At 45.5% G+C, this 16,927-nt stretch overlaps 1 protein-coding gene across 1 annotated transcript in view; it reads right to left on the bottom strand.

The window, feature by feature from the left end:
- Positions 1–12,729, bottom strand: part of PSMF1 (proteasome inhibitor subunit 1) — a 45,877-nt gene extending 33,148 nt beyond the window's left edge. The window contains exons 1-3 of the mRNA XM_049869101.1: positions 12,451–12,729; positions 2,918–3,070; positions 913–995 (exon numbers count right to left, since the gene is read on the bottom strand). Of these exons, the coding sequence (XP_049725058.1) occupies positions 913–995; positions 2,918–3,070; positions 12,451–12,579 (365 nt within the window). The 5' untranslated portion in view covers positions 12,580–12,729. The remainder of the gene's footprint in view (positions 1–912; positions 996–2,917; positions 3,071–12,450) is intronic.
- Positions 12,730–16,927: the final 4,198 nt, after the last annotated feature.

Below are 16,927 nucleotides of genomic sequence, written 5' to 3'. Positions count from 1 at the left end.
GATGTAAAACGCCGAGAATCTCACAGCCTCACCTATACAGTGTTCTTGTGGAAAATGTGCAAGCTGAATCAAACGATGAGGGAACCATCTGGTAAGTTCAATCATGAGGAAACAACTGACATTCTGCAAAACAACTGACCTGGAGTCTTAAATCTGAACATGGACTGTGTACGAAATGATATTACTGTATCAACGCTAAATTTCCTGAGTGTGATAACTGGGTTAGGGTTATGTAGGCAGATGCCCTTGTAAAAACAAGGTGATACATGCAAAAATATTTAGGGGTGAAGGTTCACAAAGTCTACAACTAACTCTGAAATGGTTCGAAAAGAAAAAAAACATACAGGAAGATGAAGCTAATGTGGCAAAATATTAAAAACTGGTGAGTCTAGGTGATGAGTATATGGGTGTTCACCGTACTATTCTTGCAACTCATCTTTTCTGTGGAGTTGAAATTTTCCAAATAAAAAGCTGAGGGTGGAGTGGGGACCTGAGGAGGCATACCTCCTTCCAGAAGCCCACCCCGACTGAACCCAGAAGCCCACCCCGACTGAACCCAGAAGCCCACCCCGACTGAACCCAGAAGCCCACCCCGACTGAACCCAGAAGCCCACCCCGCCTGAACCCAGAAGCCCACCCCGCCTGAACCTGCTGGCCCGGCCCCACCTACTCTGTACCCACTGCAGCTCTTGTGGATTCGTCTGCACCATTTTATCTTGTGTGGGATTTCTTATGTGAGTTTTTTCTTCAAATACATTAAAAATAGGAAAGAGTTGAGACGTGACTGTGCCTAGGGGTGAAGACCCTCCTGCTAGCCTTCCTCACTTCTCTGGACACCTCCGCTCCATTTCCTGTATCTTGCCACTGGCTCCCTCTCCTTTTCCCCAGGGAAAAGACAGCATTTGGAAGTACCTGTGGAAATCACCCAGGTGTTCTCCATCGATATAATCCTCCAAGTTCAAAGTCAAGTCTGCCACCTGCTGTGAACCACATTCCTGGAAAAATGGGGAAAAAAAAAAATGAGACTGCGGGCATTTCTGGACTAATGGGTGGGCGAAGGAGGGAGAGAGAGAAGAACAACAATTATGTTTCCAACTTAAAGAAATACACCGGTGCACGAAGAGACACAGACAGGACTGTCTGTAGTAAATGAAATCCCTATCTAATGCTTCGGGCACCTCTGACGTAGGAACAGTCTTTTCAAGGCAGAGGCAAGAAAATCTACTTCCCAGCTCAACCCTGGTATGTTAACTGAGGTGTCAAATGGATGCACAACCTCAATTTGGAGGCGAGCAACATGGAGAAACAGGCCCAGCAAGGGGCAGACAACTTGCTAATGAGGGCAGCAGCAGAGTGGCAGGGGCCACAGCATTAGCGGCTGAGAAGAACAGGCACCAGGCCTGGCAATGTTAGCCAGTAGTAATGCTTGGGGGTGATGACAGCAGCAGCAGCTTCCACGGCATGGTTTAGGCCACTGTTCCTGGAAACCTACACTTGAACTTGTTTCTCTAGCCCTTCCAACAATTTATTGAACTATTCCAGTTCTTTTAATAAATGCTTTCTACTTACACTAACCTGAGGGGATTCTGCTGTTTGCAACTAAGAACCCTGTTTCATACAAGATCTAAATGTTCATTAAAAGGGGGAAGGATAAATAAATTACAGCATACTCATATTACAGAACACCACATAGCAGTTAAAATGAATCAGGTACATCTATATGCAGTCCCACGTAAAGACCTCCAAAACCTACTGAGTGGGAAAAGTTAAGGTGCAGTAAAACACATACAGCATGATACTTTAAATGAATATACACAGACAACTGAGACAAAACTCGACAGAACAAAGTCACTGCCCTCATAGCATTTATAGTCCAGTGGCAAAAGACAGACATTAAACCAAACACAAGTAAGTGCAGAATTACAAGTTGTGATAAGTATCAGAGAGGAAAATAAAATGATGGTGTAAAGAGTCAAAATTCAGCTTCTTTTGGTGGGTGGTAGTGGGTAGTCAGGACTAAACTTTTTGAGGAAGTGAAGAATAATAGGGAAATGGCCAGGCTAAAGGAATGGCGGAGGGTGTGTATCTGTGAAGAGGTGGCAGATGGTGGAAGAAGATCGTTCCAGGCAGAGGAAAGCAAAGGCTCTAAGGCAGCAAAGAGCTTGGCTTATCTAAGGAACTATAAGTGGGCCACTGGGGCCACAAAATGAACCATTGCCATTGAATGGACTCCGACTCATAGCAGCTCTACAGGGACAGAGTAGAACTGCCCCACAGGGTTTCCAAGGCTGTCATCTTTAAGGAGGCAGACTGCCATTTCTTTCTCCCACAGAGCAGCTGATGGGTTCAAACCAGTGATCTTTCCGTTAGCAGCCAAGCACTTAACCATTGCACCAGCAGTGCTCCCTACTGGGGCTACAATCAGCTTTCTTCTACGCTATCACTGAATGATTAACCTGAATTAACCCGATCATTCCCCTGTGGATGTACACCATCACCACTGGCTGCCACTGAGTCCCCCCGGCTCACGGCAAACCCACCTGTGTACCAGAGTTGAACTGTGTGCCATAGGGCTTTCAATGGCTGATTTTTCAGAAGTGGATAACCAGGCCTTTCTTCCAAGATGCCTCTGGGTAGACTTGAACTTCCAACCTTTTGGTTAGGAGCCAAGGGTGTTAACAATTTGCACCACCCAGGGACAGCCTCTGCTTTTATAATACCAGGTGATGAACATCTTTGTGCACAAACCTTTTCTGCATTTTGGAATTCTCGCCTCAGGATAAAGTTCCAAAAGTGGGATCATGGGTAAAGGTCCGCAAACATTTAAGGCTCTTGATTTGTACTGTGACACAGGTGCCTAAAGGGCCATCCCAGTATCCACTCCCATCAGCAGGCCCCACGTGTTCCGGAGACTCACCAGCACATTGATGATCATGCTGTTCTCTACAGTGACAGCCTTCACAAGCAGCTTTCTGGAATTATCCTTAGACTCATATCGGAGGACGTATAGGTCTTTATTGTTGTTCCACCCAGCTGGCAGCAGTTCTGATTTCTTATCATTGGGACCTGGCTGAGAAGAAACCCAGGGTTGAGAGGAGGCAGACCATGATCTCAGAACACAGAGCTATAAAGAACCTTACAGATAATCTAATCCCACCTCCTCACTTCACAGGATGAGGTCATGGAGGTCAAAAGATGTGACCTGTCCAAGGTCACACAGCAAGTTAGAAGTCTGGGACCCAGGCCCATGGACTCCTGGTATACTGCTTTCTTCTCCATATCCAACTGCCTTCATGATACAACACCATAACCTTTCGAAAATCTGCAGCCTTTGTTTTATAATCATCTCCCCTCTGTCCCTGTGCCAAGAATAAGTCAATCATCTCAAGGAATACTGCGAAATCCTAAGGCATTGCTTTTTAAGTTTGGACTTTGGGCCATCTGTGACAGGATCACCAAGTATTTTTTCAAAATACAGATTCTACTCAACAGACTCATAACAGATGATGAGATTGAATTAGTGATCATACATACAGAAAATCCCAAAGAGTCCACGAGAAAACTTCTAGAGCTAATAGAGGAATTCAGCAAAACTGCAGGGTACAAGGTCAACAAACAAAAAAAAGTCCTGGGCCAGACGGCTTCACAGGGGGAATTTTACCAAATATTTAGGGAAGAATTCACACCAATACTGTCTGAACTCATACAAAAGATAGAGAAGGAAGGACTACGCCCTAATTCATTCCATGAACAAAACATAACCCTATTACCAAAACCAGACAAAGACACCCCAAGAAAACTACAAGCCATTACCTTTTATGAATATAGATGCAAAAAGCCTCAACAAAATATTAGCAAAGAGAATCTAACAGCATATTAAAAAAGTCATACACCATGACCACATAGGTTTTATTCCAGGAATGCTAGAATAAATTATCAATCAACATAATACACCACATCGACAAAACAAAGGAAGAGAATCAACGGGATCATCTCTGTGGATGCAGAAAAAGCATTTGATAAAATCCAACACCCTTTCTTGATGAAAACTCTAAAGAAAATGGGAATAGAAGGGAAATTCCTCAGTATGACTCAGGGCATATATGAAAAGCCAACAGCTAATATTACACTTAATGGAGAAAGACTGACAGCTTTCCCCTGGAAACAGAGAACAAGACAAGGTTGCTGGCTCTCTCCACTTCTATTCAATGCTGCGTTAGAAGTCCTAGCCAGAGCAATAAGAAAAAAGAAATAAAAGTATCAAAAATGAAATAGAATGCATAAACATTGATATCCTAGACATTAATGGGCTGAAATGGAAAGGTATTGGCCATTTTGAATTGGATAATCATATATTCTACTATGCTGGGAATGATAACTTGAAGAGAAATGGGGTTACATTCATTGTCAGAAAGAACATTTCAAGATCTATCCTGAAATACAACGTTGTCAGTGATAGGATGATATCCATATGCCTACAAGGAAGACCAGTTAATATGACTATTGTTAAAAATTTACTCACCAACCACTAAGGCCAAAGATGAAGAAACTGAAGATTTTTATCAAGCTGCTGCAGTCTGAAATTGATTGAATGTGCAATCAGGATGCATTGATAATTACTGGTGACTGGAATGCTAAAGTTGGAAACAAAGAAGAACTGGTAGTTGGAAAATATGGCCTTGGTGATAGAAACAATGCCGGAGATCGAATGATAGAATTTTGCAAGACTAATGATTTCTTCATTGCAAATACCTTTACACCAACATAAATGGCGACTACAGACATGGACCTCGCCAGATGGAACACACAGGAATCAAACTGACTATATCTGTGGAAAGAGACGGTGGAAAAGCTCAATATCATCAGTCAGAACAAGGCCAGGGGCTGACGGTGGAACAGACCATCAACGGCTCATATGTACGTTCAAGCTGAAACTGAAGAAAATCAGAGCAAGTCCACTAGAACCAAAATACAACCTTGAGTCTATCCACCTGAATTTAGAAGCCATCTACAGAGTAGATTTGATGCATTGAACACTAGTGATGGATGCCCAGAGGAGTTGTGGAATGACATCAAGGACATCATACATGAACAAAGCAAGAGGTCATTGAAAAGACAGGAAAGAAAGAAAAGACCAAGATGGACATAAGAGGAGACTCTGAGACTTGCTCGCGAACACTGAGTGGCTAAAGTAAAAGGAAGAAACGATGAAGTAAAAGAACTGAACAGAAGATTTCAAAGGGTGGCTTGAGAAGACAAAGTAAAGTATTATAATGACGTGTGCAAAGAGCTGGAGATAGAAAACCGAAAGGGAAGAACACGCTCAGCATTTCTCAAGCTGAAAGAACTGAAGAAAAAATTCAACCCTCGAGTTGCAATAGTGAAGGATTCTATGGGGAAAATATTAAATGACACAGGAAGCATCAAAAGAAGATGGAAGGAATACACAGAGTCATTATACCAAAGAGAATTAGTCGACGTTCAACTATTGCAAGAGGTAGCATATGATCAGGAACCGATGGTACTGAACGAAGATGTCCAAGCTGCTCTGAAGGCACTGACGAAAAACAAGGCTCCAGGAATTGATGGAATATCAACTGAGATGTTTCAACAAACAGATGCAGCACTGGAGATGCTCACTTGTCTACGCCAAGAAATATGGAAGACAGCTTCCTGGCCAACTGACTGGAAGAGATCCTGGCCAACTGACTGGAAGAGATCCTGGCCAACTGACTGGAAGAGATCCATATTTATGCCTATTCCCAAGAAAGGTGATCCAACCGAATGTGGTAATTATAGAACATCATCATTAATATCACACACAAGTAAAATTTTGCTGAGGATCATCCAAAAAGGGCTGCAGCAGTATATCAACAGGGAACTACCAGAAATTCAGGCCGGATTCAGAAGAGGACGTGGAACCAGGGATATCATTGCTGATGTCAGATGCATCCTGGCTGAAAGCAGAGAATACCAGAAGGATGTTTACCTGTGTTTTACTGACTACGTATGCAAAGGCATTTGACTGTGTGGATCACAACGAATTATGGATAACATTGCAAAGAATGGGAATTCCAGAACACTTAATTGTACTCATGAGAAACCTTTACACAGAGCAAGAGGCAGTTGTTCCCACAGAACAAGGGGATACTGAGTGGTTTAAAGTCAGAAAAGGTGTGCTTCAGGGTTGTATCCTTTCACCACACCTATTCAATCTGTATGCTGAGCAAATAATCCCTGAAGCTGGACTATATGAAGAACGGGGCACCCTGAAGACTAAGGCACGCCTGACCCAAGCCATGGTATTTTCAATAGCATCATACGCATGTGAAAGCTGGACAATGAATAAGGAAGACCGAAGAAGAACTGACGCCTTTGAACTGTGGTGCTGGTGAAGAATACTGAATATACCATGGACTGCCAAAAGAACGAACAAATCTGTCTTGTAAGAAGTACAACCAGAGTGCTCCTTAGACGCAAGGATGGTGAGACTGCGTCTTACATACTTTGGACATGCTATCAGGAGGGATCAGGCCCTGGAGAAGGACATCATGCTTGGCAAAGTACAGGGTCAGCGGAAAAGAGGAAGAACCCCAGTGAGGTGGATTGACACAGTGGCTGCAACGATGGGCTCAAGCATAGCAACGATTGTAAGGATGGCTCAGGACCGGTCAGATTGGAAAAGAAGACGTGAGATTAACTGTATTCATGGATGATATGCATCCTATCTAAAGAAAATTCCAAAGAGTCCACAAGAAAACTTCTAGAGCTAATAGAGAAATGTAACAAAATTGCAGGGTATAAGGTCAACAAACAAAAATCAGTTAGGTTCCCATACACCAGCAATGAGAAATCTGAAAGGGAAATTAGGGAAATAATTTCATTTACAATAGCATCTAAGAGAATAAAATATCTAGGAGTAAATCTAACCAGGGATGTGAAGGACTTAAACAATTGAAAAATATAAAATACTGCTGGAAAAGATTAAACAAGACCTAAATAGATGGAAAGAGGTTCCATGTTCACTGCTTGGAAGACTTAATATTGTTAAGATGTCAGCAGTACTCAGAGCAATTTATAGATTCAATGCAATCCTGATCAAAATTTCAACAGTCTTTTTTTTTTTTTTACAGAAATAGGAAAACCGATCCTCAACTTTATATGAAATGGCAAGAGGCCCCGAATAAGCTACAGCAATGTTGAAAAAGAAGAACAAAGTAAGAAGGCTAACACTTCTTGATTTTAAAACATACTATACAGCTACAGTAACCAGAACAGCCTGGTACTTGTGTAACAATAGAAACATAGACCAGTGAAACTGAATTGAGTACAGAAATGAAACCACACATCTAGGTGAACTGATTTTAACAAGCGTGCTAAGTCCATTCAATGAGGAAAGAAGAATCTCTTCAACAAATGGTGCTGGGAAAATTGATATCCATGTGCAGAAAAATGAAACAGGACCCATGCCTCACACCATATGCAAAAGCAAATTTAAAATGATTTAAGGACCTAAAATGTGCAAACTAAAACCATAAAATTCTTTAAAAAATGCAGGGGCAATGCTGTCAGTCCTACCTTTTAACAACTGATTGTCTAGTAACAAAAGTACAAACAGCAAAAGACAAAATAAATAAATGGAATCTCATAAAAATTAAAACTTTTGTTCATCAAAAGGCTTGACCGAGAAACTGAGAAGCTACCTTTTGGGAGAATATCTTCAGAAACCGTATAGCCTATAAGAATCTAATAACCAATATATATATATACATATAAAACTTTCACAGTTTCACAATAAAAAGACAAATAACCCAACTATAAAATGGGCGAAGGACTTGAGTAGACATTTTCCCAAAGAAGACATTCAAATGGCCACCCAACACATGAAAAGATGCTCAGCATCACTGCCATCAGAGAGATGCAAACCCAAACCACAAGGAGGTGCCATTTCACTCCCAATAGGAAATTTTTTTTTTTTTTTTTAGGATGGCTAAGCTGGGCCCTGGTGGCAGAGTGGTTAAGTTTTTGTTAGCCAAAAGTTCAGCAGTTTGAATCCACCAGCCACTCCATGGAAACCCTATGGGGTAGTTCTACTCTGTCCTGTAGGGTCACTATGAGTTGGAATCGACTCAATAGCAGCGGGTTTGGCTTTTTTTGGTGCAGGACGGCTAAGATTAAAAAACAACAACAAAAAAATAACAAATGTTGGTGAGGATGTGGGGAAATTAGAGTCCTTATCAACTGCTGGTAGGAATGCAAAATGGTACAGCTGCTGTGGAAAACAGTGTGGCGGTTCCTTGAAAAACAGAACTACCACATTACCCAGCAATTCCACTCCTGGGAATATACCCAAAAGACTTGAAAGCAGAGGATGAAAAAAAGACCTGTACACTAATGTTCACTGCAGCACTATTCACAATAGCCAAAAGGTGGAAACATAAATGCCCATCAACAGATGAATGGATAAGCAAAATGCGGTACATGCATACAATGGAATACTACTCAGCCAGCAGGAGAAATGAAGTCTTGATACATGCTGCAGCATGGATGGAGCCTGAAGACATTAGGCTGAGCTAAATAAAGCCAATCACAAAAGGACAAATATTGTATGACCTCACTTACATAAAAAGATAAGAAAGGGCAAATGCACAGAGACCAAAGTTTATTAGTGGTTACCAGGGGTGGGAAGGAGGAGAAAAAGGGGGGCTAAGGGGGATTGAAAAATCTCACTGATTAAGGGTAGGGTTGCACAGTTATTGTAAGCGCTGTCAACAAGTTGTACACCTGTAAAGAGTCGAACTGACAAAAGTTGTGCGATAGATACACTCACATCAACAACAAAAAAGGAGTAGCTGCTGAGGCTGTGTATGTACAACCAAACACTTCACGGGATTTGGTTCCTCGGTTTGTAGGGCCAGGGTCATGGTTTTATGGCACACCCCAGCCTGACAATGTTAGATAAAGTCAGATTGTTTTCCAAAAAAGTGCTGACTTACACTCCCAAACAGCAATGTCAAAGAGCCCCTGTCGCTGTACACCGTCAGCAACATTGCTCATGCCAGCTGCTGCTTTTTTGCCAACCTGGTAGGTGTAAAATGCATTTTATTGTCAGTTGCAGTGTCTTGCTTTCTTTTGCCTCTTTTTAAAATAATTCTAAGGCTTTTCTTTTACACACTAAAGTTTGAGAAACAGTTCTACAGGGAAAACTCAAATGTAAAAGCTAACAGAATGATTTCCAGGTGGGATTTCTTAAACAAGCTCCACAAAAGAAAAAATATGAAGCCTTTGAGATTGCTCATAATTCAAAGCTTCTGTTCAACAACAGATACCACAAAGTCAACAGGCAGGCCGTAGGCTAGGAAGACACATTTGCCATGGTTACAAATGAAAAAGTAATATCCGGCACATAAAGAGACTGCCTGGAAAATAAACAATAAAAAATTGGGAACCCACGTGAAAAGCTGGCAAAAGATACGAACAAAAGATTAAGTGGCTAATAACTATACAAAGCGTTGTTCAATTTTATCAGCAATCAGAGAAGCCCAAGTTATAACAATGAGATACCAGGTCAGAGCCGCTGGACTGATATTATCACTTCAATCTCCACTCCTGGAAGAAACCTGTGCACCGATGCACAGCACTGCCCGGAGCATCCAGGTGGGGGTAAAATGCAAAATATGTTTACAGTGGGATACATCACAGTCCGAAGGAATGATCTGGATCTATCTGTGTACCGTTGTAGGTAAAGGTAAAATATATAATTTACAGACAAGTTCAGAAAAATCAAGGTTGACAGCCTAGCATCATCTGTATAAAACAACAAACACAGAACAGACTACGTATTTTTTTCAGGGATGGACATTTATATAGCTAGACACGGAGCAGCGGACCTGGGGAGACCTGTGTCCATGTACGGGTGTCCATGGGCGGGGGGTAGAGTGGCATCAGAGATAAAGGACGAAGGGAAAAGCCAAGGGCCAGCAAAGCCAGGCCTTATGCCACAGGCCAAGGGCCACGGGAGGGCAGGAAACGCGAACTTCGAGTTTCTCCTCTTGGGCACCCCTGGTGCTCAGGGACTCACTGCGCGAAGCATTAGGCAGTCACAGCCGGCAGGGTTTAAAATCTGGCTGGACGACAAGGAAACTCGCAGGCCTGAGGTACAGAAATGAGAGCCACAAAACCAAAGGGAAACTTACCAAACCCCTCAGCGAAGGGAGAAAGTCGACACCCGCCCCACCCCCTCAGCAGACTTCCTGTAACATGTTCGTTGTTGTCAGTTGCGGTGGTGTCGATTCCGACTCAGAGCGACCCTACAGGACAGAGCAGAATTGCCCCATAGGGTTTCCAAGGAGTGGCTGGTAGATTTGAACTGCCGACCTTTTGGTTAGCATCCAAGCTCTTAATTACTGTGCCACCAGGGCCCCGGTAACATGTTTACTGTTGGAGATTCAGGGTTTACTCTGGGACCCAGAAATTTAATAACATGGTTTGTCTTTGTTCTGTCGAGGGCCCTTTGGTTTATATTACATCTTCACACGTACATCACTCAATCCACCAGAACTCTCTCTTGAAATATAGATAATTTGGTCTGCTCACCACCCCATCACCTCTGGCTTCCAGAGGAAGAGATAATCCTGAGGCTGGGAGAGGCTGATAACCTCTCACTACACTGGAACCCATGTTCCGGCCTGGGCTGCCCCAACACGGGGAAACAGGTGCAACTGAGAGGGAATGGCTCTGGAGATATCTAGCCAAACACAGCATTTAACCACCCTCTAGGCCCTGACATCAAATATCAGACCTCCCAGAATGCGAAGGTTGGAAAGTAGCCAAAGTGCATGGTCATGTAGTTTAACTCCCTGGGATGAAAAATCTAAGGCTGAGAATTGTCCAAGGTCACAGCAAGTGAGGTGCATCTGGCTTTGGAATTCAGAGCTTCTGGCTGACTAGGCTAAGTCTGGAGGGGAGCTATTCCCTGCCAGGTCCACCAGGCTGGCCCAAAGAGAGTAACGGTAGTGTCCCCTTTGGCAAAATCCTGGGGGCTGGAACCAGTTATCAGTGGCAATGGGTTCAGTCCAGCGCCTCCGGGCCGAATGCACCCAAAGCAATGCACATGGAGGCATTTTCCCTCTTTCATCATAATCTTTACATTCCCATAACAGAAAATAAAATTCCCTAATTTAAGTCTATAAATCTCTATCCCCTGCCACTTAAACCACTTGACACTGCTAATAAAGCTCTTATGAGGTGCTGACTTCAAGTGAGAAATTCCAATACTGGACTTTTGTTGAAGCAATGGCTGCGCTGCTCTACTAATTAAGTTTTGTGTACACAACTTGTACCAGAGTAGACAAAACCAAACAAAAAAGTAGACCACTTAGCTTTCTATTTAATTATCAAGAAATGATACAGTCACACACACTCTCTCAGGACCTTCCCCTCTCTTATCGCCCCCACAAGGGTGGGGAGCAGGAGGTATCTGAAGAGGGAACACAAACATGCTCTGAGCTTGGCAAACACTGGCCCTCTGAGCAGTCTGCTGGCCCCAACCCAGAAAATTAAACCCCCTCTTAAATAAACTAACAGAGAAGACGCCTCTCCAAGTAACTTCTACTGTGAATGAAAGCAGACTCAGCAGAAGTCCGTAGAGGACAAGTGTAACCTGAGCCTCCATGCCACTTAAGAAGAAAAAGTAGATACCATCCCACGAGACGGAGCGGAGCAAAAATACACTAGAGTCGGTATGCAATCCAAACACCCATCTCCCAGAGGACAGGCAGACTTAGCGCTGGGGTGGGCAGAGGGTCAGTGGGCAACAAGAGTGGCCGGCCCTGTAGGACAGCTCTGGGGAGGGAACATTACCTGGCCCTCACACCCACGGTGTATGTGTGCACTCAGCGGTGAGGTCTGAACTAGGCCGTTCAGTGAAGAGCAGGGGAGCTCCCCGGACCCACGCTGAGGAATGAAGACGAGATTCTGGGCTGGGGCTGTGTTAAGGTCAAAGCTCTGATCTCCATACCCGTGCGCGGATCTGGGTGTCTGTTGGAGGCTCGAGAACAGTATGAGGGTGTATGTGTGCAGATTCTGCTCCCCTAAGCTTGTATGGTAAGAAGCTGGGCGAAGTTCAGGTAGGTGAGCTGTGCTCAGGGAGCAACAGCCAGTCCCGGTGCCAGGTCCACACAACCGTGGCCTGGGGAGACTGCCAGGCTGTGCTGATGGGAGCTTCTGTCCTTGAGTTTACAAAGCATGTTGTGCCAGCTGTGCTGTGAGGTGCTCCGGCGTGGGCTGGGGCAGGTGGGCACTTCCGTGAACCGCAGGCTATGCCAACGGTGTCCTGAGCCCCAGGCCTCGGACTTGAGGGCGGGGACAGCAGGCGCTCTGGACCGGCCTCCGGTCCTCTGGGTCTGAGAAGAAGACAGCACCTCCCTCCCCCCAGGCTCCGCATCGTACCTGGTCGCCGGCACCCAGGCCGTAGTAGCCGTGCGTCACCACTTCCCAGTGCAGGAAGCAGACGAGCGCGTCCTGCGCGCAGGTGATGGCCGGCGCCGCCGACGCGAACAGCACCTCCAAGCCCGCCATGGTTGCCCGCAGCTTCTGCGGGCGGGAGAAAGAAGGGCGAGAGTGTGGTGAGCCGGAGCAGCACTCCGAAAACAGACGACTCCACACTTCTCTGCTCCGCTCGCTCTAGCTCAATCTCCACCTACGGCCAAAATGGAGCTGTCCGGGGAAGGGGCGGGGCCGTCGGAAGTACGTCGTCGCGCGGGCGCCCTTGCGCGGTCCCGGCTGGAAACTAGAGCGCCACGCTTTAAGGTTCCTCCGGCGACCTCCGGACTGGGCTGGCGGCTGGAGGCGCGGCCCTTCAAAACTGGAATCCCCATCTCGCCCGCAGCGGACTGGATCGTTACTCTCAGGGCGTTGGGTCCGTGTGATGAGAATCCTTTACAAAGAGCCACAGACTTTTCATCCGCAAAAGGGAGAAACTGACAAAAAAAACAAACCTGTTGCCGACGAGTTGACTGATAGCGACTCATAGGACAGAGTAGAATTACCTCGTAGGGTTTCTCCAAGGAGCGTTGCGGCCGGTGGGTTAACTGCCGACCTTTTGGTTAGCAGCCGAGCTGTTAATCAATGAGGTAAGGAAATATGCCTAAAATATAGTCATGATAATAGTTGACAGTTAAGAAGTGCTTGCTGCGTGCCGTATTCTAAATGCCTCACTTGTGTTCATTTATTTAATCTTTATGACCCAAGCCTACGATATTGGTGTTAGTGATACCCACGGAGCGGTGATTTGACTAGGGTGACACGGCCCTTCAGTGAGTGGGAGAGACAGCAGTCTGGCTCCTAGGATAGCGTTTAGTAAGCGTATGTTGTGTGCTAGATCCTGTGCCAAAAACCTTTACGTCATCCTCTCAACAACTCTATGAGATATGTTCCATTATTGTCCCCGTTTTGCAGATGACAAAACTACTCAAAGATTTGAAGCCCCTTCCCCCAAAGAGCACAACTGCTGACCTCTATCCTGATCCACTACCTGCTGCTACTACTACCTGTCCTATGACTACGCTGGAGTCATACCTACTCATGGCGACCCCATGTGTTACACTGTAGAACTGCTTCTTAGAGTTTTCTTGGCTGTAACCTTTACGGAAGCAGACCGCCAAACCTTTCTTTCCCAGCCGCGCTGAGTAGGTTCCAACAGCCAGCCTTTCAGTTAGCAGTCGAGCTAGCAGTTTATACCACCCAGGGACCTTTGATTCACTACCGGAGCTTCTCAAATTTCAATCATTTCTCTACCACCTTCATGATTTTCACCACCATTATTTACTCAATAATTTTCTTGAAATCCTCTTACAGTTTTTATTAAAATAAATTTAGATTTCCCTTCCAGTCAGCACCCTGGTCTAAGCCACCATCATCTCTCACTGGATGACTGCATCAGCCTCTGAAGTGCCCTCCTCCATCCCTGACCCCCTACAGTCTGTTATCTTCTCCACAGCCTGAAAGAGTCTGTTAGAACTCAAGATCATGTCCCCTCTCTGCTCAAAAGCCTCTCAAAGTTCCATAACATTCAAAGGAAAAGTAAAGACCTCCTCATGGTCTGCAGGGACCTACGTATGGTCTGCTCCCAGCCACTTCCCTCTTGGACCTCATCTCCTTCAACTATCTCCTCAACCCCTGCGCTCCTGGCTGCAATAGCCTTGCCTCCCTTCCCTTCTGTCACACCCACATCTGATCTAACAGCGAAGCAAGTCATCTCTACCCTCAAAATATATTCTGAGTCTGGCCACTTCCCACCAACTCCACTGCCTCCACCCTGGTCTGATTCTCCAGCATTTCACACCTGGACTGTTGCAGTAGCTTCCTACTGTGTATGTTCTTCCACATGTTTAGTTCTCTAGGCCTTTGCATGTACTGCTCTCTCTGTCTGCACTGCTTTTCCCCCAAACATCTGCATGATTTGCTTCTTCATTTAAATGACTCCTTCCCTCACCCACCAGCCTCAGACATCTTCTCTGACCACCTCATTGAAAATAACTTCCTCTACTCTTTAACCCCTTACCTTGTTTTCTTTTCTGCAAAGTATTAATCATAACCTGACACTATTAGGTATTCATTTATTTGCTTGCTTATTTAGTGACTGTCTTCCCACTAGACCATGACAAGGGAGCAGGAACCATGTTTGTCTTGTTCACAGCTGTACTTGAGGGTCTTCTGGGCTCAATACGGCTCAATACATGCTTATTAAATGAATGAGTGGATAATGAATGAATGAATTCATATCCTGAGCTCAACCAAATCAGGCCAGTCTCACCCTTTCACAGTCCACCAATCAGCTGGCCCTGTGCCTCTCCAAACTTTATGTTCCTGAGATTACCCTGGGATGCCCAGGTTCTCAAACCCCATCTGCAAAGATTCTGGCCAAGCAGCTCTGAGGTGGGGTGCAGGTATGTTGACCACACTCTGGGTGATGCTGAGGGTGGTGTCCCAGAACCTCTCCCTGATACGTACTATCTGTGGCATAAAGCTATCTGCTCTTTCCACCAAGAAGCCCTGCACTCTCAGGCTTCCCTGTTTTTGCGCACTCCCTTCTGCCTGCAGTGTCCTTCCCCAGAAACGGCAAATTCCCACAGATTCGTTCATTCATTAAGTCAACAAGCCTCCAGAGGCTGGGTTGCCATGGACAGTGGTGCAGGCTATATACTGCAAAAAATGTACACACCCAGTGGCAGCCCTGTTCCTGAGTGCCTACTGGGAGCCAGGTCAAGATGAACAAGACAGAGTCCCTGCTCCTATGGAGCTGACGATCTAGTGGTAAGAAATGACGAAGGTAGCTAGCGTGACAACTGCCTTGACAGATGGGCACACAGGGGTCTGTGCAAGCCCAGAGGAGAGATCTAACTTCTGGGGATGAGGAATGGGCTTCTTGGAGGAAGAGATGCCTGGCTTCCTTGAACCTTTGGCCTAACAACAACAAAAAGCAGACCTACGTTTGGTCAGTTTTATTACTGCTTTTACGTGTTTTACTGACAATGCTCCCCTTCATTGCCTGCTCTGGGAGTAAACTGAAGAACAAAAGGTGTTCTAGTAAGAGAGAATAGCATATGCAAAGGCCTAGAGTTGTGAAATGCAGCTAGAATGGTGAGATTAGAGGTCAGTGCTGCCTCCTAGTGAGGCCTTCCCTTACCTTCTCTGCCTACTACGAATTACTGGCTGAGTACACTTTGCCTCGGGGTGGGTGCTAAGGGGCGGGCAGAGGTCAGTGAGAGTTATCTGCCTCAGTGAGGAGGAGAATTTAATCACAAAAAATTGTTTAGAATTGCTGGCCCAGGGTGATAATAACAAGTAGACCGTTTGGTCAGCTTTATTACTGCTTTTAAGTTTTTTACAGACAAAGCTCCCTCTCATTGCCTGCAGTGGGCAGACAGCCCCCCAAACCCCATCCCTGGGACCACTGCTGCTTTGCATATAATTGGTTGGGGCAGGCACCTCACAGAACTTTGGTTCCCTATTATACATCATTATCCCTGTCTTAGTTTGGATTCCCTCAGAAGCCAATGCTGAGACAGGATTTGAGTGCAAGTGGCTTATTGGGAACAGATTTCTGGAAATAGCAATAGGGGAGTAGGGAAGTGAGATAAGGAAAGAAGGCAACCAATGAAAAAAAAATAGAGGGTATTAATCAAGCCACTTACCATTATGGGCAACTAAAGCTCAGTCCTGCTGGGGAACTCTGGGAGGCAGTATGGAACAGTCTCAGAAGTATCCGAACTGAGGGTGAGGAAACTGGGGTGTGTTTTCACTCCCTTCCTGTCTGCCCCCAGTTGAGGACTGCTTCTGGGAGCAGAGAAATCCCTCAGGTAGAGAGTTGGAGAGTTTACAGAAAGCGGCCATTGGTGCTTAGAGGTGAATACTGAAGGATGAGCGGGGCACACGGTGTCTGGTGTGCCCCCGCTAAGGATAAGCCATTCCTTAGCCTAGTCTGTGACCCAGCAGCCATTCTGGAGTAGCATTAGCACCTGTGTATTGAGAGAATGAGGTAAGCTCTGTCTCATGCGCTAGGCTGTGAGTCCTCTGAGGGTCAGGACTGTGTTCCCTCCACCCTGGATCCCAAGGTCCTCTAGGGATAGGAGCAAATGGGGGGCTCCCCTGGTGCTGGAGGTTGTCTGTGTTTTGCCCCTGGTCCACCCAGCACTTTCTGTGGACTTACCTCCCTCAGCAAGAGTCTCAGTTGGCCCTGTTGGGTTTGCAAGTGGTTGAGAAGGGAAGCAGGTGGAAGGTGCCTCCCCTGCTGGGCCCCTGCTACCTGGGCAGTGCAGAACCCATGCCCAAGATGAGGGCTCAGGATGATGGAAAGAGCTTGGCAGGTGGCTACAACCACCAGTTCCTGGTTGCTAAGTGACTGCAATGTGGATATTCCAAGCTC

The sequence above is a fragment of the Elephas maximus genome, chromosome 25 (genome assembly GCF_024166365.1).
Source record: "Elephas maximus indicus isolate mEleMax1 chromosome 25, mEleMax1 primary haplotype, whole genome shotgun sequence".
NCBI lineage: Eukaryota > Metazoa > Chordata > Mammalia > Proboscidea > Elephantidae > Elephas > Elephas maximus.
This window is presented reverse-complemented; position numbering and strand designations above follow the sequence as displayed.